Below are 23,194 nucleotides of genomic sequence, written 5' to 3'. Positions count from 1 at the left end.
GCCCCAGAGACTGTCTGCCTCAACATAATGCTTCCTTCAGTAGGGCCCCAGAGACTGTCTGCCTCAACATAATGCTTCCTTCAGTACGGCCCCAGAGACTGTCTGCCTCAACATAATGCTTCCTTCAGTACGGCCCCAGAGACTGTCTGCCTCAACATAATGCTTCCTTCAGTACGGCCCCAGAGACTGTCTGCCTCAACATAACGCTTCCTTCAGTATGGCCCCAGAGACTGTCTGCCTCAACATAATGCTTCCTTCAGTACGGCCCCAGAGACTGTCTGCCTCAACATAATGCTTCCTTCAGTAGGGCCCCAGAGACTGTCTGCCTCAACATAATGCTTCCTTCAGTATGGCCCCAGAGACTGTCTGCTTCAACATAATGCTTCCTTCAGTACGGCCCCAGAGACTGTCTGCCTCAACATAATGCTTCCTTCAGTACGGCCCCAGAGACTGTCTGCCTCAACGCTTCCTTCAGTAGGGCCCCAGAGACTGTCTGCCTCAACATAATGCTTCCTTCAGTACGGCCCCAGAGACTGTCTGCCTCAACATAATGCTTCCTTCAGTAGGGCCCCAGTGTCTACCTCATACCACCCTGCTCCTTAAATAATGCATCATTATTCTGACTTTGGCCCTGTCAGACAGGATCGCCTGTGGCCCTGTGTGCCCGGTCAGACGGGGTGGCCCTGTGTGCCCGGTCAGACGGGGTGGCCCTGTGTGCCCGGTCAGACGGGGTGGCCCTGTGTGCCCGGTCAGACGGGGTGGCCCTGTGTGCCCGGTCAGACGGGGTGGCCCTGTGTGCCCGGTCAGACTGGGTCGCCTGTCGTAATGTCAAGCTGCATGACGTTTTCTAGTTAAACTCTACCTCGTAAGTCACTACATGTATCTGGAAACCAACAATGATAAATGTTTTACAGTATTGACAGGGCCTGTCAGTTATTGGTCCAGGGCAGGTGATGACAATCTGACCTACTGCACATAGCCTATATTGAGAATAAGGTACACAGTGATTGCCATTTATTTAGTTAATAAATTAATAATGAAATAAATGATTAATCAGAAACCGATTTGAGGGACTGTTTTTAGGAATAGTTCTGACTCATCTCTAGCTCTATCTGTTCTCTCTCTCATGAGCGTGATCTGAGGGATGGATTTACCTCAAACAGATTATAGTTATATAATTCATTATGAAAAAGAACATGCATGCATTACAGCTTCCAGTGCCTTAATACCCATTACTTAACATGGGTTTGTGAATGAGAGAGTGGGGGCAGGGCGGGGCGGGACCAGGGCAGGACAAGGGGGCGGGTCAAGAGGTCGGGGCCAGGGGAGGAAAAGGGGGCGGGTCAAGAGGTCGGGGCCAGGGCAGGACAAGGGGGTGGGTCAAGGGGTCGGGGCCAGGGCAGGACAAGGGGTCGGGGCCAGGGCAGGACAAGGGGGCGGGTCAAGAGGTCGGGGCCAGGGCAGGACAAGGGGGCGGGTCAAGAGGTCGGGGCCAGGGCAGGACAAGGGGGCGGGTCAAGGGGTCGGGGGCGGGGCCAGGGCGGGTCATATGGCTAGTTGAAGCCTTATGCAGGGGTTTTATAGGGTTGGGAGGATAGCTGACTCAATACCCTACGAGGTCCGGAGTACAGCTGGTTTTCTGTTCTACCTGATTATAAAAAATGTTTTGTCACACACCAGATAAGTGCAGTGAAGTGTGTTGTTTCACAGGGTCAGCTATAGTATGGAACCCCTGGAGCAAATTAGGGTTCAGTGCCTTGCTCAAGGGCACACAGGCAGATCTTTCACCTTGTCTGCTCGGGTATTCAGGGTTGATCTGTTGTATAAGACATGACCGGGGAGAGACAGGAGAGGGAGGTGATCTGTTGTATAAGACAGAACCGGGGAGAGACAGGAAGGGGGGTTGATCTGTTGTATAAGACAGGACCGGGGAGAGACAGGAAGGGGGGGTGATCTGTTGTATGAGACAGGACCTGGGAGAGACAGGAGGGGGGTTGATCTGTTGTACGAGACAGGACCGGGGAGAGACAGGAGGGGGGTTGATCTGTTGTACGAGACAGGACCGGGGAGAGACAGGAGGGGGGGGGGGGTGATCTGTTGTACGAGACAGGACTGGGGAGAGACAGGAAGGGGGGGGGGGGGTGATCTGTTGTATGAGACAGGACTGGGGAGAGACAGGAAGGGGGGGGGGGGGGGTGATCTGTTGTATGAGACAGGACCGGGGAGAGACAGGAAGGGGGGGGGGGGGGGGGGGTGATCTGTTGTGTGAGACAGGACCGGGGAGAGACAGGAAGGGGGGTTGATCTGTTGTATGAGACAGGACCGGGGAGAGACAGGAAGGGGGGTTGACCTGTTGTATAAGACAGGACCGGGGAGAGGGAGGTGATCTGTTGTATAAGACAGGACCGGGGAGAGACAGGAGGGGGGGGGGGTGACCTGTTGTATGAGACAGGACCGGGGAGAGACAGGAAGGGGGGTTGATCTGTTGTACGAGACAGGACCGGGGAGAGACAGGAGGGGGGGGGTGGTGATCTGTTGTACGAGACAGGACCGGGGAGAGACAGGAGGGGGGGGGGGGGGTGATCTGTTGTACGAGACAGGACCGGGGAGAGACAGGAGGGGGGGGGTGATCTGTTGTACGAGACAGGACCGGGGAGAGACAGGAGGGGCGATGATCTGTTGTACGAGACAGGACCGGGGAGAGACAGGTGGGGCGATGATCTGTTGTCCCAGGTCTAAATCAGTCCCTGATGAGAGGGGAAGAACGAAAAAACACTGGAACTGACTAAGAGGTCAAGAGCGGAGTTTGAGGAATTTAAAAATATAAAAGATTCTGCCTAACTTAACTTATTTGCACTGATTTAGGTTATTTTCATACTCATTTTCTTTAGGCTGTATTTATTTAGTAACTTGTTCAGGTTTACCATTGGCAATCAGTGTATATGGTGATTGTTTAGATATACAGGGTTGATAATTTCACTTTTAGGAGGCGTGGTGCGTGGTCAAAGCGGGAGGAGAAAAGCAGCTCATTAACTTCCAAGTGGTCGAAACCTTTTGATTTTGAGATCCGGTGTGAAATCCAAAGTTGTGCAATAGATGCTATTTGCTATGTCATAGCTAATTTGTAAACAATAAACATTGATACATTACCAGCTCAAACAATCTGCAAAAACGTCAAGTTAATCAAATAAAATGTTATTGATCACATACACACGGTTAGCACAGATGTTATTGGTCACGTACACACGGCTAGCAGATGTTATTGGTCACGTACGCACGGCTAGCAGAAGCTATTGGTCACGTACGCACGGCTAGCAGAAGCTATTGGTCACGTACGCACGGCTAGCAGAAGCTATTGGTCACGTACGCACGGCTAGCAGATGCTATTGGTCACGGCTAGCAGATGTTATTGGTCACGTACACACGGCTAGCAGATGTTATTGGTCACGTACGCACGGCTAGCAGATGCTATTGGTCACGTACTCACGGCTAGCAGATGCTGTTGGTCACGTACGCACGGCTAGCAGATGCTATTGGTCACGTACGCACGGCTAGCAGATGCTATTGGTCACGTACTCACGGCTAGCAGATGCTTTTGGTCACGTACTCACGGCTAGCAGATGCTGTTGGTCACTTACGCACGGCTAGCAGATGTCATTGGTCACGTACGCACGGCTAGCAGATGCTATTGGTCACGTACGCACGGCTAGCAGATGCTATTGGTCACGTACGCACGGCTAGCAGATGCTATTGGTCACGTACGCACGGCTAGCAGATGCTATTGGTCACGTACGCACGGCTAGCAGATGCTATTGGTCACGTACGCACGGCTAGCAGATGCTATTGGTCAGGTACGCACGGCTAGCAGATGCTATTGGTCAGGTACGCACGGCTAGCAGATGCTATTGGTCACGTACTCACGGCTAGCAGATGCTATTGGTCACGTACTCACGGCTAGCAGATGCTGTTGGTCACGTACGCACGGCTAGCAGATGCTATTGGTCACGTACGCACGGCTAGCAGATGCTATTGGTCACGTACACACGGCTAGCAGATGTCATTGGTCACGTAGACCTAAAGATGCTCCCTGCCTACTCTCTGCTAGCTGTACGTAGACCTAAAGATGCTCCCTGCCTACTCTCTGCTAGCTGTACGTAGACCTAAAGATGCTCCCTGCCTACTCTCTGCTAGCTGTACGTAGACCTAAAGATGCTCCCTGCCTACTCTCTGCTAGCTGTACGTAGACCTAAAGATGCTCCCTGCCTACTCTCTGCTAGCTGTACGTAGACCTAAAGATGCTCCCCGCTACTCTCTGCTAGCTGTACGTAGACCTAAAGATGCTCCCCGCTACTCTCTGCTAGCTGTACGTAGACCTAAAGATGCTCCCTGCCTACTCTCTGCTAGCTGTACGTAGACCTAAAGATGCTCCCTGCCTACTCTCTGCTAGCTGTACGTAGACCTAAAGATACTCTCTGCCTACTCTCTGCTAGCTGTACGTAGACCTAAAGATACTCTCTGCCTACTCTCTGCTAGCTGTACGTAGACCTAAAGATGCTCCCCGCTACTCTCTGCTAGCTGTACGTAGACCTAAAGATACACTCTGCCTACTCTCTGCTAGCTGTACGTAGACCTAAAGATGCTCCCTGCCTACTCTCTGCTAGCTGTACGTAGACCTAAAGATGCTCCCTGCCTACTCTCTGCTAGCTGTACGTAGACCTAAAGATGCTCTCTGCCTACTCTCTGCTAGCTGTACGTAGACCTAAAGATGCTCTCTGCCTACTCTCTGCTAGCTGTACGTAGACCTAAAGATGCTCCCTGCCTACTCTCTGCTAGCTGTACGTAGACCTAAAGATGCTCCCTGCCTACTCTCTGCTAGCTGTACGTAGACCTAAAGATGCTCTCTGCCTACTCTCTGCTAGCTGTACGTAGACCTAAAGATGCTCTCTGCCTACTCTCTGCTAGCTGTACGTAGACCTAAAGATGCTCCCTGCCTACTCTCTGCTAGCTGTACGTAGACCTAAAGATGCTCCCTGCCTACTCTCTGCTAGCTGTACCTAGACCTAAAGATGCTCCCTGCCTACTCTCTGCTAGCTGTACGTAGACCTAAAGATGCTCTCTGCCTACTCTCTGCTAGCTGTACGTAGACCTAAAGATGCTCCCTGCCTACTCTCTGCTAGCTGTACGTAGACCTAAAGATGCTCTCTGCCTACTCTCTGCTAGCTGTACGTAGACCTAAAGATGCTCCCTGCCTACTCTCTGCTAGCTGTACGTAGACCTAAAGATGCTCCCTGCCTACTCTCTGCTAGCTGTACGTAGACCTAAAGATGCTCCCTGCCTACTCTCTGCTAGCTGTACGTAGACCTAAAGATGCTCCCTGCCTACTCTCTGCTAGCTGTACGTAGACCTAAAGATGCTCCCTGCCTACTCTCTGCTAGCTGTACGTAGACCTAAAGATGCTCCCTGCCTACTCTCTGCTAGCTGTACGTAGACCTAAAGATGCTCTCTGCCTACTCTCTGCTAGCTGTACGTAGACCTAAAGATGCTCCCTGCCTACTCTCTGCTAGCTGTACGTAGACCTAAAGATGCTCCCTGCCTACTCTCTGCTAGCTGTACGTAGACCTAAAGATGCTCCCTGCCTACTCTCTGCTAGCTGTACGTAGACCTAAAGATGCTCCCTGCCTACTCTCTGCTAGCTGTACGTAGACCTAAAGATGCTCTCTGCCTACTCTCTGCTAGCTGTACGTAGACCTAAAGATGCTCCCTGCCTACTCTCTGCTAGCTGTTCAGAACATCCTGTGGGGTTAAACTAATCCTCTAACCGTCATGTTGTTTTCCTCATTTCCAGGAGCCCCTGAAGTCGCGGGCCCCACAGCTCCACCTGGAGTACAGGTTCTATAAGCAGCTGGGGAGTTCAGGTCAGTGAATTATGACAATGGAAGGTTGTAAGAATATGGTGTTGAATCCTAGGTTGCATCTGAAATGACATATAGTGCACTACTATAGACCAGAGCCCTATTCCCTATATAGTGCACTACTATAGACCAGGGCCATATTCCCTATATAGTGCACTACTATAGACCAGAGCCATATTCCCTATATAGTGCACTACTATAGACCAGGGCCATATTCCCTATATAGTGCACTACTATAGACCAGAGCCCTATTCCCTATATAGTGCACTACGATAGACCAGAGCCATATTCCCTATATAGTGCACTACTATAGACCAGACCCCTATTCCCTATATAGTGCACTACGATAGACCAGAGCCATATTCCCTATATAGTGCACTACTATAGACCAGAGCCCTATTCCCTATATAGTGCACTACTATAGACCAGGGCCATATTCCCTATATAGTGCACTACTATAGACCAGAGCCCTATTCCCTATATAGTGCACTACTATAGACCAGGGCCATATTCCCTATATAGTGCACTACTATAGACCAGAGCCATATTCCCTATATAGTGCACTACTATAGACCAGGGCCATATTCCCTATATAGTGCACTACTATAGACCAGAGCCCTATTCCCTATATAGTGCACTACTATAGACCAGAGCCATATTCCCTATATAGTGCACTACTATAGACCAGGGCCATATTCCCTATATAGTGCACTACTATAGACCAGAGCCCTATTCCCTATATAGTGCACTACGATAGACCAGAGCCATATTCCCTATATAGTGCACTACTATAGACCAGACCCCTATTCCCTATATAGTGCACTACGATAGACCAGAGCCCTATTCCCTATATAGTGCACTACGATAGACCAGAGCCCTATTCCCTATATAGTGCACTACTATAGACCAGAGCCCTATTCCCTATATAGTGCACTACTATAGACCAGAGCCCTATTCCCTATATAGTGCACTACGATAGACCAGAGCCATATTCCCTATATAGTGCACTACTATAGACCAGAGCCCTATTCCCTATATAGTGCACTACTATAGACCAGAGCCCTATTCCCTATATAGTGCACTACTATAGACCAGAGCCCTATTCCCTATATAGTGCACTACTTTAGCCCAGAGCCCTATTCCCTATATAGTGCACTACTTTAGACCAGAGCCCTATTCCCTACGTAGTGCACTACTTTTGACCACAGCCCTATGGGGTGAGATTTGGGACACATCAATAGATGGTCTTGTTGTTTTCCTCTGAGATCTGTGGCCATGACAGATTTAAGTTTTTTATTTATTTTATTTCACCTTTATTTAACCAGTTAGGCCAGTTGAGAAAGCAGTGTGACACAAACAACAACAGAGTTACACATAAACAAACATACAGTCAATAATACAATAGAAAAATCTATATACAGTGTGTGCAAATGTAGGAGATTAAGAAGGTAAGGCAATAAATAAGCCATAGTGGCAAAATAATTACAATTTAGCATTAATACTGGAGTGATAGATGTGCAGATGATGATGTGCAAGTAGAGATACTGGGGTGCAGAAGAGCAAGAGGGTAAGTAACAATATGGGGATGAGGTAGTTGGGTGGGCTATTTACAGATTTTTACAATTCGTTCCAGTCACTGGCAGCAGAGAACTGTAAGGAAAGGCAGCCAACTGAGGTGTTGGCTTTGGGGGTGACCAGTGAAATATACCTGCTGGAGCGCGTGCTACGGGTGGGTGTTGCTATGGTGACCAGTGAAATATACCTGCTGGAGCGCGTGCTACGGGTTGGTGTTGCTATGGTGACCAGTGAAATATACCTGCTGGAGCGCGTGCTACGGGTGGGTGCTGCTATGGTGACCAGTGAAATATAACTGCTGGAGCGCGTGCTACGGGTGGGTGTTGCTATGGTGACCAGTGAGCTGAGATAAGGCGGGGATTTACCTAGCAAAGACTTATAGATGACCTGGAGCCAGTGGGTTTGGCGACGGATATGTAGCGAGGGCCAGCCAACGAGAGCATACAGGTCGCAGTGGTGGGTAGTATATGGGGCTTTGGTGACAAAACGGATGGCACTGTGATAGACTACATCCAATTTGCCGAGTAGAGTGTTGGAGGCTAGTTTGTAAATGACATCGCCTAAGTCAAGGATCGGTAGGATGGTCAGTTTTACGAGGGTATGCTTGGCAGCATGAGTGAAGGAGGCTTTGTTGTGAAATAGGAAGCCGATTCTAGATTAAGCATCTCCAATCCAAAATTTAATGTGAGTCTGGAAGGAGAGTTTACGGTCTAACCAGACACCTAGGTATTTGTAGATGTCCACATATTCTAAGTCAGAACCATCCAGAGTAGTGATGCTAGTCGGGCGGGCACCAATCGATTGAAGAGCAAGCACTTAGTTTTACTAGCATATAAAAGCAGGAATGAGTGTTGTATGGCATTGAAGCTCGTTTGGAGGTTTGTTAACAGTGTCCAAAGAAGGGCCAGAAGTATTCAGAATGGTGTCTGCGTAGAGGTGTATCAGAGACTCACCAACAGTGACATCATATAGACTGTATTTCTATAATCATAATGAACCAGACTGGCTGGATCAGCCCAGGAACAGCAGCCCTTTAGCCCTCTGTACTGTAGAAGGAATAGGTGTCTGACTGTTAGAGCTGCAGTCTGAAGGTGGACTGACTGTTAGAGCTGCAGTCTGAAGGTGGACTGACTGTTAGAGCTGCAGTCTGAAGGTGGACTGACTGTTAGAGCTGCAGTCTGAAGGTGGACTGACTGTTAGAGCTGCAGTCTGAAGGTGGACTGACTGTTAGAGCTGCAGTCTGAAGGTGGACTGACTGTTAGAGCTGCAGTCTGAAGGTGGACTGACTGTTAGAGCTGCAGTCTAAAGGTGGACTGACTGTTAGAGCTGCAGTCTAAAGGTGGATTGACTGTTAGAGCTGCAGTCTAAAGGTGGATTGACTGTTAGAGCTGCAGTCTAAAGGTGGACTGACTGTTAGAGCTGCAGTCTAAAGGTGGATTGACTGTTAGAGCTGCAGTCTAAAGGTGGATTGACTGTTAGAGCTGCAGTCTAAAGGTGGATTGACTGTTAGAGCTGCAGTCTAAAGGTGGATTGACTGTTAGAGCTGCAGTCTAAAGGTGGATTGACTGTTAGAGCTGCAGTCTAAAGGTGGTCTGACTGTTAGAGCTGCAGTCTAAAGGTGGACTGACTGTTAGAGCTGCAGTCTGAAGGTGGACTGACTTAGAGCTGCAGTCTAAAGGTGGACTGACTTAGAGCTGCAGTCCTAAAGGTGGTCTGACTGTTAGAGCTGCAGTCTAAAGGTGGACTGACTGTTAGAGCTGCTGTCTAAAGGTGGACTGACTGTTAGAGCTGCAGTCTAAAGGTGGACTGACTGTTAGAGCTGCAGTCTAAAGGTGGACTGACTGTTAGAGCTGCAGTCTAAAGGTGGACTGACTGACTGTTAGAGCTGCAGTCTGAAGGTGGACTGACTGTTAGAGCTGCAGTCTAAAGGTGGTCTGACTGTTAGAGCTGCAGTCTGAAGGTGGACTGACTGACTGTTAGAGCTGCAGTCTAAAGGTGGTCTGACTGTTAGAGCTGCAGTCTAAAGGTGGACTGACTGTTAGAGCTGCAGTCTAAAGGTGGTCTGACTGACTGTTAGAGCTGCAGTCTAAAGGTGGACTGACTGTTAGAGCTGCAGTCTAAAGGTAGTTTGACTGACTGTTAGAGCTGCAGTCTAAAGGTGGTCTGACTGACTGTTAGAGCTGCAGTCTAAAGGTGGTCTGACTGACTGTTAGAGCTGCAGTCTAAAGGTGGTCTGACTGACTGTTAGAGCTGCAGTCTAAAGGTGGTCTGACTGACTGTTAGAGCTGCAGTCTAAAGGTGGACTGACTGTTAGAGCTGCAGTCTAAAGGTGGACTGACTGTTAGAGCTGCAGTCTAAAGGTGGACTGACTGTTAGAGCTGCAGTCTAAAGGTGGTCTGACTGACTGTTAGAGCTGCAGTCTAAAGGTGGTCTGACTGACTGTTAGAGCTGCAGTCTAAAGGTGGACTGACTTAGAGCTGCAGTCTAAAGGTGGACTGACTTAGAGCTGCAGTCTGAAGGTGGACTGACTTAGAGCTGCAGTCTAAAGGTGGACTGACTGTTAGAGCTGCAGTCTAAAGGTGGACTGACTGTTAGAGCTGCAGTCTAAAGGTGGTCTGACTGTTAGAGCTGCAGTCTGAAGGTGGACTGACTGTTATAGCTGCAGTCAAAAGGTGGACTGACTGACTGTTAGAGCTGCAGTCTAAAGGTGGACTGACTGACTGTTAGAGCTGCAGTCTAAAGGTGGACTGACTTAGAGCTGCAGTCTAAAGGTGGACTGACTTAGAGCTGCAGTCTAAAGGTGGACTGACTTAGAGCTGCAGTCTAAAGGTGGACTGACTGTTAGAGCTGCAGTCTGAAGGTGGACTGACTGTTAGAGCTGCAGTCTAAAGGTGGTCTGACTGTTAGAGCTGCAGTCTGAAGGTGGACTGACTGACTGTTAGAGCTGCAGTCTAAAGGTGGACTGACTGTTAGAGCTGCAGTCTGAAGGTGGACTGACTGACTGTTAGAGCTGCAGTCTGAAGGTGGACTGACTGTTAGAGCTGCAGTCTGAAGGTGGACTGACTGTTAGAGCTGCAGTCTGAAGGTGGACTGACTGTTAGAGCTGAAGGTGGACTGACTGTTAGAGCTGCAGTCTGAAGGTGGTCTGACTGACTGTTAGAGCTGCAGTCTGAAGGTGGACTGACTGACTGTTAGAGCTGCAGTCTAAAGGTGGATTGACTGTTAGAGCTGCAGTCTAAAGGTGGATTGACTGTTAGAGCTGCAGTCTAAAGGTGGATTGACTGTTAGAGCTGCAGTCTAAAGGTGGATTGACTGTTAGAGCTGCAGTCTAAAGGTGGTCTGACTGTTAGAGCTGCAGTCTAAAGGTGGACTGACTGTTAGAGCTGCAGTCTGAAGGTGGACTGACTTAGAGCTGCAGTCTAAAGGTGGACTGACTTAGAGCTGCAGTCCTAAAGGTGGTCTGACTGTTAGAGCTGCAGTCTAAAGGTGGACTGACTGTTAGAGCTGCTGTCTAAAGGTGGACTGACTGTTAGAGCTGCAGTCTAAAGGTGGACTGACTGTTAGAGCTGCAGTCTAAAGGTGGACTGACTGACTGTTAGAGCTGCAGTCTGAAGGTGGACTGACTGTTAGAGCTGCAGTCTAAAGGTGGTCTGACTGTTAGAGCTGCAGTCTGAAGGTGGACTGACTGACTGTTAGAGCTGCAGTCTAAAGGTGGTCTGACTGTTAGAGCTGCAGTCTAAAGGTGGACTGACTGTTAGAGCTGCAGTCTAAAGGTGGTCTGACTGACTGTTAGAGCTGCAGTCTAAAGGTGGACTGACTGTTAGAGCTGCAGTCTAAAGGTAGTTTGACTGACTGTTAGAGCTGCAGTCTAAAGGTGGTCTGACTGACTGTTAGAGCTGCAGTCTAAAGGTGGTCTGACTGACTGTTAGAGCTGCAGTCTAAAGGTGGTCTGACTGACTGTTAGAGCTGCAGTCTAAAGGTGGTCTGACTGACTGTTAGAGCTGCAGTCTAAAGGTGGACTGACTGTTAGAGCTGCAGTCTAAAGGTGGACTGACTGTTAGAGCTGCAGTCTAAAGGTGGACTGACTGTTAGAGCTGCAGTCTAAAGGTGGTCTGACTGACTGTTAGAGCTGCAGTCTAAAGGTGGTCTGACTGACTGTTAGAGCTGCAGTCTAAAGGTGGACTGACTTAGAGCTGCAGTCTAAAGGTGGACTGACTTAGAGCTGCAGTCTGAAGGTGGACTGACTTAGAGCTGCAGTCTAAAGGTGGACTGACTGTTAGAGCTGCAGTCTAAAGGTGGACTGACTGTTAGAGCTGCAGTCTAAAGGTGGTCTGACTGTTAGAGCTGCAGTCTGAAGGTGGACTGACTGTTATAGCTGCAGTCAAAAGGTGGACTGACTGACTGTTAGAGCTGCAGTCTAAAGGTGGACTGACTGACTGTTAGAGCTGCAGTCTAAAGGTGGACTGACTTAGAGCTGCAGTCTAAAGGTGGACTGACTTAGAGCTGCAGTCTAAAGGTGGACTGACTTAGAGCTGCAGTCTAAAGGTGGACTGACTGTTAGAGCTGCAGTCTGAAGGTGGACTGACTGTTAGAGCTGCAGTCTAAAGGTGGTCTGACTGTTAGAGCTGCAGTCTGAAGGTGGACTGACTGACTGTTAGAGCTGCAGTCTAAAGGTGGACTGACTGTTAGAGCTGCAGTCTGAAGGTGGACTGACTGACTGTTAGAGCTGCAGTCTGAAGGTGGACTGACTGACTGTTAGAGCTGCAGTCTAAAGGTGGACTGACTGTTAGAGCTGCAGTCTGAAGGTGGACTGACTGTTAGAGCTGCAGTCTAAAGGTGGACTGACTGTTAGAGCTGCAGTCTGAAGGTGGACTGACTGTTAGAGCTGCAGTCTGAAGGTGGACTGACTGTTAGAGCTGCAGTCTGAAGGTGGACTGACTGTTAGAGCTGAAGGTGGACTGACTGTTAGAGCTGCAGTCTGAAGGTGGTCTGACTGACTGTTAGAGCTGCAGTCTGAAGGTGGACTGACTGACTGTTAGAGCTGCAGTCTAAAGGTGGTCTGACTGTTAGAGCTGCAGTCTAAAGGTGGACTTACTTAGAGCTGCAGTCTAAAGGTGGTCTGACTGTTAGAGCTGCAGTCTAAAGGTGGACTGACTGTTAGAGCTGCAGTCTGAAGGTGGACTGACTTAGAGCTGCAGTCTAAAGGTGGACTGACTGTTAGAGCTGCAGTCTAAAGGTGGACTGACTGTTAGAGCTGCAGTCTGAAGGTGGACTGACTGTTAGAGCTGCAGTCTAAAGGTGGACTGACTGTTAGAGCTGCAGTCTAAAGGTGGACTGACTGTTAGAGCTGCAGTCTAAAGGTGGTTTGACTGTTAGAGCTGCAGTCTAAAGGTGGACGGACTGTTAGAGCTGCAGTCTAAAGGTGGTCTGACTGTTAGAGCTGCAGTCTGAAGGTGGACTGACTTAGAGCTGCAGTCTAAAGGTGGACTGACTTAGAGCTGCAGTCTAAAGGTGGTCTGACTGTTAGAGCTGCAGTCTAAAGGTGGTCTGACTGTTAGAGCTGCAGTCTAAAGGTGGACTGACTGTTAGAGCTGCAGTCTAAAGGTGGACTGACTGTTAGAGCTGCAGTCTGAATGTGGTCTGACTGTTAGAGCTGCAGTCTAAAGGTGGTCTGACTGTTAGAGCTGCAGTCTAAAGGTGGACGGACGTATAGCTCCAGGTTATTTCAGTTTCACTGCTACAGTTGTAGATCCTCACTCATTCCACTGAAACTCTTGGTGTAGTTCTTCCCCTTTCCATTCTAGTGAATAAGGTGTTTAAAATATCTATTTATGTGCGTAGCCCTTTGCCATGTTACTGATGTTGTCCCAGCTCAAGACCTTTTCACATGGTGTGAGAATGGACTCCGAGCACTTGGTTTATGAGGCTAGTAAACTCAGCAAAAAAAGAAACGTCCTCTCACTGTCAACTGGGTTTATTTTCAGCAAACTTAACATGTGTAAATATTTTTATGAGCGTAACAAGATTCAACAACTGAGACATACTCTGAAAAAGGTCCACAGACATGTGACTAACAGAAATGGAATAATGTGTCCCTGAACAAAGGTCAAAATCAAAAGTAACAGTCAGTGTCTGGTGTGGCCACCAGCTGCATTAAGTACTGCAGTGCATCTCCTCCTCATGGACTACACCAGATTTGCCAGTTCTTGCTGTGAGATGTTACCCCACTCTTCCACCAAGGCACCTGCAAGTTCCTGGACATTTCTGGGGGGAATGGCCCTAGCCCTCACCCTCCGATCCAAAAAAGTCCCAGACGTGCTCAATGGGATTGAGATCCGGGCTCTTCGCTGGCCATGGCAGAACACTGACATTCCTGTCTTGCAGGAAATCACACACAGAACGAGCAGTATGGCTGGTGGCATTGTCATGCTGGAGGGTCATGTCAGGATGAGCCTGCAGGAAGGGTACCACATGAGGGAGGAGGATGTCTTCCCTGTAACACACAGCATTGAGATTGCCTGCAATGACAACAAGCTCAGTCCGATGACGCTGTGACACACCGCCCCAGACCATGACGGACCCTCCACTTCCAAATAGATCCCGCTCCAGAGTACAGGCCTCGGTGTAACGCTCATTCCTTCGACGATAAACGCGAATCCGACCATCACCCCTGGTGAGACAAAACCGCGACTCGTCAGTGAAGAGCACTTTTTGCCAGTCCTGTCTGGTCCAGCGACGGTGTGTTTGTGCCCATAGGCGATGCTGTTGCCGGTGATGTCTGGTGAGGACCTGCCTTATAACAGGCCTACAAGCCCTCAGTCCAGCCTCTCTCAGCTTATTGCGGACAGCCTGAGCACTGATTGAGGCATTGTGCGTTCCTGGTGTAACTCGGGCAGTTGTTACCATCCTGTACCTGTCCCGCAGGTGTGATATTCGGATGTACCGATCCTGTGCAGGTGTTACACGTGGTCTGCCACTGCGAGGACGATCAGATGTCCGTCTTGTCTCCCTGTAGCGCTGTCTTAGGTGTCTCACATTACGGACATTGCAATTTATTTCCCTGGCCAGATCTGTAGTCCTCATGCCTCCTTGCAGCAAACCTAAGGCACATTTACACAGATGAGCAGGGACCCTGGGCATCTTTCTTTTGGTGTTTTTCAGAGTCAGTAGAAAGGCCTCTTTAGTGTCCTAAGTTTTCATAACTGTGACCTTAATTGCCTACCGTCTGTAAGCTGTGTCTTAACGACCGTTCATTAATTGTTTATGGTTCATTGAACAAGCATGGGAAACGGTGTTTAAACCCTTTACAATGAAGATCTGTGAAGTTATTTGGATTTTTACGAATTATCTTTGAAAGACAGGGTCCTGAAAAACAGACTTTTTTTTTGCTGAGTTTAGCTGTTTCTTCACCTGCTGAAGAAATTGTTATTATTTTGCCCCAACATCCAACCTACCTAGCCAAGCCCTAGCATCTTGTTTTCTTTAAATCAGTTTTACTCACACTGTCTGTGTCTCTCTCCATCTCCAGAGGGCGTCCCCCAGGTGTTCTACTTTGGGCCCTGTGGGAAGTATAATGCCATGGTTCTGGAGCTGCTGGGACCCAGTCTGGAAGACCTGTTTGATCTGTGTGACAGAACCTTCTCCCTCAAGACCGTCCTCATGATCGCTATTCAGCTGGTAGGAACTCTCTCTCACTTCCTCTCTCTCTCTCTCTCTCTCTCTCTCACTTCCTCTCTCTCTCTCTCGCTTCCTCTCTCTCTTTCACTTCCTCTCTCTCTCTCTCGCTTCCTCTCTCTCTCTCTCTCTCTCGCTTCCTCTCTCGCTCTCTCTCTCGCTTCCTCTCTCTCTCTCTCTCTCGCTTCCTCTCTCTCTCTCTCTCTCTCGCTTCCTCTCTCTCTCTCTCTCTCTCTCTCTCGCTTCCTCTCTCTCTCTCTCTCTCTCGCTTCCTCTCTCTCTCTCTCTCTCTCGCTTCCTCTCTCTCTCTCTCTCTCTCGCTTCCTCTCTCTCTCTCTCTCTCTCGCTTCCTCTCTCTCTCTCTCTCGCTTCCTCTCTCTCTCTCTCTCTCTCTCTCTCTCTCGCTTCCTCTCTCTCTCTCTCTCTCTCTCTCGCTTCCTCTCTCTCTCTCTCTCGCTTCCTCTCTCTCTCTCTCTCTCTTCGGAGTGCATGCTGGGAGTGAGTCGTCAAGCAGGAGTGATTGTGAGAGCGACTGGATTTCTTTTCACTCTATTGGGTGTTGGTATGTAAATATATATATATTGATTAGTTTAGTTGGTTTAAGGGTATTTTTTCTAAATATTAATAAGAAAGTATAGGGGTGGTGGGATAGTTTGAGGTTGTTTTGTTTGTCGCGAGGGCACAACCAGCGGGGGGGGCGGGTGGAAATGGCCACTCGTGGAGGTTTGGAGTATGAAAGACTTAGTCGAAGGAATGGAGTGAAGATTCCAGCCGCGGCTGGCTGTTCAGTAGAAGAATGTAGTCTTGCGGTGGGTGCTATCATTGGGTATGATAGCATCAAATCAGCCTCAAGGATGAATAGCGCTGTAGTGATATTCTTAGATTCTATTGAAAAGGTGAATAAAATAGTCGAGACGGGTGTGGTGTTGCGGGAAACACAGATGCAGGTATTTCCGCTTATGAATCCGGCGAAAAAAGTGATACTTTCTAACGTGCCACCTTTTGTTAGAGATGAAGTGCTGGAGCGAGAGTTAGCGCGTCATGGTCAAATCGTATCTACAATAAAGAAGGTTCTTTTTGGATGCAAATCTCCGTTGCTGAAACATGTCGTGTCTCATAGGAGGCAAGTGCATATGATCTTAAAAAAGGACGTAGAGGAACTGAATTTAGCGTTCAGTTTTAAGATTGATGGATTTGATTATGTATTTTACGCTTCGACTGAATCAATGAAATGTTTTGGTTGTGGAAGAGAGGGGCATTTGGTGCGCAGTTGTCCCGAGAATGAGCGCGCTGAGACCGGTAGTAGTTATAGTGCTGGTGCAAATAACGCACCACCGCGAAGGGATGAAAATGCTAAGGGTGCAGGGGAAGGGAGAAGGTGGGCAGATGTGGTTGGAAAAGTAGGAGAAGAAGGCATTGTGGATAAGGTGGAAATTGTGGTAGATCAGAACAAAGAGGGAGGGGAAACAGGTGGTGAGATTGCGACTGCCGTCGCTGAGGTGGTGTTGGAAAATGAAATTGGAGGGCAAGAGGAGATTGAAATAACGGAAAAAGAAGCAGATGTTTTCAAAATACCTAGGAGTAAAAGGAAGAACGTAAGGGGGGGTGAAGGGTCTAGTTCTAAGAGAAAGGTAGAGAGTGATAAATCAGTTGAAGATGAACAAGTGGTAGAGATGGTAGAGTTTTCGTCTGGGGAGGATAGCGAGAGTGAGTCTTCTGACGCGTCACAACAATGTAGCGAGACAAATGAGATAGAAGGGAGATATGGAATTGAGAAGATACGTCAATTTCTGAAGTTGACAAAAGGGAAGAAATATATGCAGGATTACAAAGTAACTGATTTTTTCCCTGAAAGTGAATTGTTTATTGAATCAGCAAAGTTTCTGATGTCAAAGATTACAGGAGGAGGGTTGAAAAGCCCTGAAATTGCTAGACTCAAGAAAGTGGTCACGAGAGTGATAAGTGATGTAAATTTGAAAGAAAATGAAAGAGTTCAGTTGCAGTTTTAACTCTGTAAAGAGATGTGGTGGCTGTATTATCATCTGTATATTTTTTTCATCCATGAGCAGTTTTAAGATTTCTTCTTTAAACGTAAATGGGGCAAGAGATGGTAAAAAAAGAGCCATGGTGTATGAGTTAATTAGGGGAAAGGGAAGTGACATAATTTTTCTACAAGAAACGCATAGTAATTTGGAAAATGAAGTCATGTGGCAAAAGGAGTGGGGTGGGACAGTGGTGTGTAGTCATAAAAACTCAAAAAGTGGGGGGGTGGCTATTTTGTTCTCAAAAGGGTTTTTGCCTTTGTCTTATGAGATTGAGGAGATAGTTGAGGGGAGGTTATTAAAAGTCAGAGCAAGGTATGAAAACATCACTATGTGTCTGATAAATGTATATGCCCCAGTGGTGACAGTTGAGAGGGTATGTTTTTTAGAGACATTATCAAATACCATTGAGAAATGTAATAAAGAGGATTATTTATTTATTGCTGGGGATTTCAACTGCACAGTCAGCGATTTAGATAGAAATCACCAAGAACCTCATATAGCCTCAAGGACTTTTTTAAAACGCCTTATTGTAACACATGAATTGTGTGATATTTGGCGGAGTCAAAATGGAGGAACAAGGCAGTACACCTGGGCGCATGTGAGAGAGAACATCATTTCTATGGCTAGGTTAGATAGGTTTTATTGTTTTGAGCATCAATCTCAGGTTTGTAAATCAAGTGTGATAACCCCAGTGGGATTTTCTGATCATTGTTTAATAACAGAGGTGGTGTTCATTAATGATGTAAAACCCAAAAGTGCATACTGGCATTTTAATACAACTTTATTGAGTGATGCTCATTTCAGGAAATGTTTCAGTGTTTTGTGGGAGAGGTGGAGGTCTCAAAAGGCCAGTTTTATATCACTTCAACAGTGGTGGGATATAGGGAAAATCCAGATTCAACAATTCTGTAATCAATACACGAGGAATGTCACCAAGGATATCACCAGATCAATGAAAGCCTTAGAGGTTGAAATAGTGGAACTCATGACGTTGGTTGAGACCACAGGAGATCGAGGCCATACTCAGGCCCTCAAGAAGAGAAAAGCTGCATTGGCAGACCTGCTGGGTATCAGAGCACAGGGGGCATTGGTGAGAAGTAAGTTTCAGGGAATATCTGAAATGGATGCCTCATCCAAGTTTTTCTTTGGTTTAGAGAAAAAGAATGGACAAAGAAAAATTATTCATTGTCTCAAATCAGCTGTTGGACAAGAGCTCACTAGCCCGAGTGAAATTAGAAAGAGGGCAGTAGAGTTCTATGCTGAGCTCTATAAGTGTGAGTACAAAGAGGATAAAACAGTGACACAACAGTTCTTTGATGGGCTCCCAAAGGTGGCTGCAAAAGCTCAGGTTGAGCTGGAGCAACCGTTGTCTTTGCAGGAGTTATACACTGCATTAAAAGGCATGGAAAATGGAAGGGCACCAGGCATTGATGGGCTTCCCGTTGACTTTTTTAAGTCTTTTTGGGCTATGTTGGGAGAAGATTGGCTAGCAGTAGTTAATGATAGTTTAACCGGAGGGTTACTACCAATAAGCTGCAGAAGGGCTGTCCTCACCCTATTGCCCAAAAAGGGTGACCCTAGGGAGGTGAAGAACTGGAGGCCGGTGGCTTTATTGTGCACTGATTATAAGATATTGTCAAAGGCTTTGTCCAACAGGCTGAAGGAGGTGATGGGGCAAATCATACATACGGACCAGTCCTACTGTGTTCCTGGCAGGCAGATAGGGGATAACATTTCTCTGATTCGTGATTTTTTGGACGTCTCTAAGGCAATTGGGTTGGAGGCTGGTCTAATTTCAATTGATCAGGAAAAGGCATTTGACCGAGTTGAACATAAATATTTATGGCACACGCTTGAGGCGTTTGGGTTCAGCTCGGGTTTTATTGCCATGATAAAGGTGATATATGGTGACATTGAAAGTGTATTGAAAGTTAACGGTGGTTTGAGTGCTCCTTTTAAAGTGTGTAGAGGTATTCGGCAGGGATGTTCTTTGTCAGGGATGTTGTATGCCATTGCTATAGAGCCACTACTAAATAGCATTAGAAGTAGCATTGAAGGGGTGTACCTTTCAGAGGATATTCCTCCTATTCGTCTCTCAGCCTATGCTGATGATGTAGTTGTGTTAGTGAAAAATCAAGCGGAGGTGGATAGTTTGAGTATAATGGTTGATCGTTTTAGGGGAATATCCTCTGCAAAGGTAAATTGGGAAAAGAGTTGTGCTTTACAGATTGGGAAATGGGCTGGAGGGAACATGGCTTTGCCAGGGGGGCTAGAATGGTGTAAGGGAGGTTTTAAGTATCTTGGAGTGTACCTAGGAGATGAGGGGACTATGGAAAAGAATTGGAGTGGGGTGGTTGAAATGGTGGAAGGGAGGATGAGGAGATGGCGTTGGTTATTATCTCGTATGTCATATAGGGGGCGCACTATTATAGTTAATAATGTGATTGCCTCTGCACTGTGGCATCGGTTGTCAGTTTTAGAACCACCATCTGGCCTTCTGGCTAAGATACAGGCAATTATTGTGGATTTCTTTTGGGATAAATATCATTGGGTTCCACAAAGTGTTTTGTATTTATCAAAAGAGGAGGGGGGACAAGGTCTTGTACATCTTGCTAGTAGAGCTGCTGCTTTCCGGTTTCAGTTTATTCAAAGGTTGCTTTATGGACCGGAAAATGTGGTGTGGAGAGGGGTGGCAGGTCTTGTATTACAGAGGGTTGGAGGATTAGGATTAAAGAAGGCTTTATTTTTGGTTGATAGTAGACAGATTTCTAGGGAGGGAGTACCTCCGTTTTACAGAGGCCTTCTCAGAGTGTGGAGCATAATGAAGGTGTCCAGACGAAATTCAGCGGAGTCAGTGCATTGGCTGTTGGAGGAACCGCTGGTGTATGGGGCAAGACTGGATTGTACAACTGCAGCTGTTCCACATTTCTCCAAGATTCTGGTGAAGGGCAAAATAATCACCTTAAAACAGTTAATGGCCATGGCTGGGCCCGCCTTAATGGATGGAAGACGGGTGGCTGAACATTTGGGGATGAGGTCGGAAAGGATTGTCGGACAAATGTTGGGGAGCTGCAGGAAGGCTCTGTCAGAGGAAGAGTGGGGAATGCTTAATAGCCAAGAGAAGAAGGTACAAGATGAAGACGTCGCATTTCCAAGACTAGGGATTACACCAAATATCCCAGAGTCAGAGAGAAAGGGTTTATTGTTGGATTTGAGAGGGTTGGAGGAGGTGGGTTTGGATGAGGTGAATGGGAAGGACTTGTATAGGGGGTGTGTAAAGGTGTTAAATAAAGATAAATTGAAAAATAGAAAAGACACTCCATGGAGGGTAAAATTGGGAATTGATGACAAGGTAAAGCCAGCATGGAGAGCACTGTACAAACCACCGTTACAAAAGGGTACTGGTGATATGCAATGGAGGGTTTTACATGGCATTATTGCAGTTAATGCTTTCGTATCTGTCATTAACTCAGAGGTTAGAGATGGATGTCCTTTTTGTAATATAAGAGAAACCATTTTTCACTGTTTTATGGAGTGTGAGAGGATAAAACCTCTATTGGAAATACTGGAGTCTTTGTTTAGAGCTGTAGGTGAGTTTTTTAATAACAATGTTTTTATTTTGGGGTTTCAATATAGTAAGCAACAGAAAAGAAAATGTCAACTGTTAAATTTTATTTTGGGACAAGCTAAGATGTCAATTTTTTTGAGTAGGAAACATAAGATAGACACGGGATATGAGAAGGATATAAGATGTGTTTTTAAAGGATTAGTGAAAGCAAGAATAAAAGTGGATTTTGAGTTCTTCTCAGCTGTAAAAGATCTCCCATTATTTGAGGAGAAGTGGGCATATGAAGGAGTGCTTTGTTTTGTAGAGGAGGGGAAATTATTTTTTGTTGAGGAAATAAGTTGAATGTATATGTTCTTTTGTATTTTTATTTTATTTATTTTGAGTAGGAATTACATTTATTGTTTCATTTCTGAAAAGGCAGTGTGTCATTATTTATGTTAATAATTGAGTAGAAAATAAAGGTTTTATAAAAACTCAAACTCTCTCTCTCTCTCTCTCTCTCGCTTCCTCTCTCTCTCTCTCTCTCTCTCTCGCTTCCTCTCTCTCTCTCTCTCTCTCTCTCGCTTCCTCTCTCTCTCTCTCTCTCTCTCTCTCTCTCTCGCTTCCTCTCTCTCTCTCTCTCTCTCTCTCTCGCTTCCTCTCTCTCTCTCTCTCGCTTCCTCTCTCTCTCTCTCTCGCTTCCTCTCTCTCTCTCTCTCGCTTCCTCTCTCTCTCTCTCTCTCGCTTCCTCTCTCTCTCTCTCTCTCTCTCTCGCTTCCTCTCTCTCTCTCTCTCTCTCTCTCTCTCGCTTCCTCTCTCTCTCTCTCTCTCTCTCTCTCTCTCTCGCTTCCTCTCTCTCTCTCTCTCTCTCGCTTCCTCTCTCTCTCTCTCGCTTCCTCTCTCTCTCTCTCGCTTCCTCTCTCTCTCTCTCTCTCTCTCGCTTCCCTCTCTCTCTCTCTCTCTCTCTCTCTCTCTCTCTCTCTCTCTCGCTTCCTCTCTCTCTCTCTCGCTTCCTCTCTCTCTCTCTCGCTTCCTCTCTCTCTCTCTCTCTCTCTCTCTCTCTCTCGCTTCTTCTCTCTCTCTCTCTCTCTCGCTTCCTCTCTCTCTCTCTCTCTCTCTCGCTTCCTCTCTCTCTCTCTCTCTCGCTTCCTCTCTCTCTCTCTCTCTCTCTCTCTCGCTTCCTCTCTCTCTCTCTCGCTTCCTCTCTCTCTCTCCCTCTCTCTCTCTCTCGCTTCCTCTCTCTCTCTCTCTCTCTCTCGCTTCCTCTCTCTCTCTCTCTCTCGCTTCCTCTCTCTCGCTTCCTCTCTCTCTCTCTCGCTTCCTCTCTCTCTCTCCCTCTCTCTCTCTCTCGCTTCCTCTCTCTCTCTCTCTCTCTCTCTCTCTCGCTTCCTCTCTCTCTCTCTCTCTCTCTCGCTTCCTCTCTCTCTCTCTCTCTCTCTCTCGCTTCCTCTCTCTCTCTCTCTCTCTCTCTCGCTTCCTCTCTCTCTCTCTCTCTCTCTCTCGCTTCCTCTCTCTCTCTCTCTCTCTCTCTCGCTTCCTCTCTCTCTCTCTCTCTCTCGCTTCCTCTCTCTCTCTCTCTCTCGCTTCCTCTCTCTCTCTCTCTCTCGCTTCCTCTCTCTCTCTCTCGCTTCCTCTCTCTCTCTCTCTCGCTTCCTCTCTCTCTCTCTCTCGCTTCCTCTCTCTCTCTCTCTCTCGCTTCCCCTCTCTCTCTCTCTCTCTCGCTTCCTCTCTCTCTCTCTCTCTCGCTTCCTCTCTCTCTCTCTCTCTCTCTCGCTTCCTCTCTCTCTCTCTCTCGCTTCCTCTCTCTCTCTCTCTCTCTCTCTCGCTTCCTCTCTCTCTCTCTCTCTCTCGCTTCCTCTCTCTCTCTCTCTCTCGCTTCCTCTCTCTTCCTCTCTCTCTCTCGCTTCCTCTCGCTTCCTCTCTCTTCCTCTCTCTCTCTCGCTTCCTCTCTCTCTCTCTCTCGCTTCCTCTCTCTCTCTCTCTCTCTCTCTCTCGCTTCCTCTCTCTCTCTCTCTCTCTCTCTCTCGCTTCTCTCTCTCTCTCTCTCTCTCTCGCTTCCTCTCTCTCTCGCTTCCTCTCTCTCTCTCTCTCTCTCTCTCTCTCTCTCTCTCTCTCTCTCTCTCTCTCTCTCTCTCTCTCTCTCGCTTCCTCTCTCTCTCTCTCTCGCTTCCTCTCTCTCTCGCTTCCTCCTCTCTCTCTCTCTCTCTCTCTCTCTCGCTTCCTCTCTCTCTCTCGCTTCCTCTCTCTCTCTCTCTCTCTCTCTCTCGCTTCTCTCTCTCTCTCTCTCTCTCTCTCGCTTCCTCTCTCTCTCTCTCGCTTCCTCTCTCTCTCTCTCTCTCGCTTCCTCTCTCTCTCTCTCCTCTCTCTCTCTCTCTCTCTCTCTCTCTCGCTTCCTCTCTCTCTCTCTCGCTTCCTCTCTCTCTCTCTCGCTTCCTCTCTCT

At 47.7% G+C, this 23,194-nt stretch overlaps 1 protein-coding gene across 3 annotated transcripts in view; it reads left to right on the top strand.

Annotated features, from left to right (window-relative positions):
• The window catches only part of LOC139559799 (casein kinase I-like), a 73,609-nt gene that overhangs the window by 11,345 nt on the left and 39,070 nt on the right, over nt 1–23,194 (top strand). For all 3 annotated transcript variants that reach the window (XM_071376156.1, XM_071376157.1, XM_071376159.1), the window contains 2 exons: nt 5,846–5,915; nt 15,016–15,164. In XM_071376156.1, the coding sequence (XP_071232257.1) occupies nt 5,846–5,915; nt 15,016–15,164 (219 nt within the window). The remainder of the gene's footprint in view (nt 1–5,845; nt 5,916–15,015; nt 15,165–23,194) is intronic.

The sequence above is a fragment of the Salvelinus alpinus genome, chromosome 30 (genome assembly GCF_045679555.1).
Source record: "Salvelinus alpinus chromosome 30, SLU_Salpinus.1, whole genome shotgun sequence".
Taxonomy (NCBI): domain Eukaryota; kingdom Metazoa; phylum Chordata; class Actinopteri; order Salmoniformes; family Salmonidae; genus Salvelinus; species Salvelinus alpinus.
Note: the sequence above shows the minus strand (reverse complement) of the source record. Positions and strands in the feature narration are given on the sequence as shown.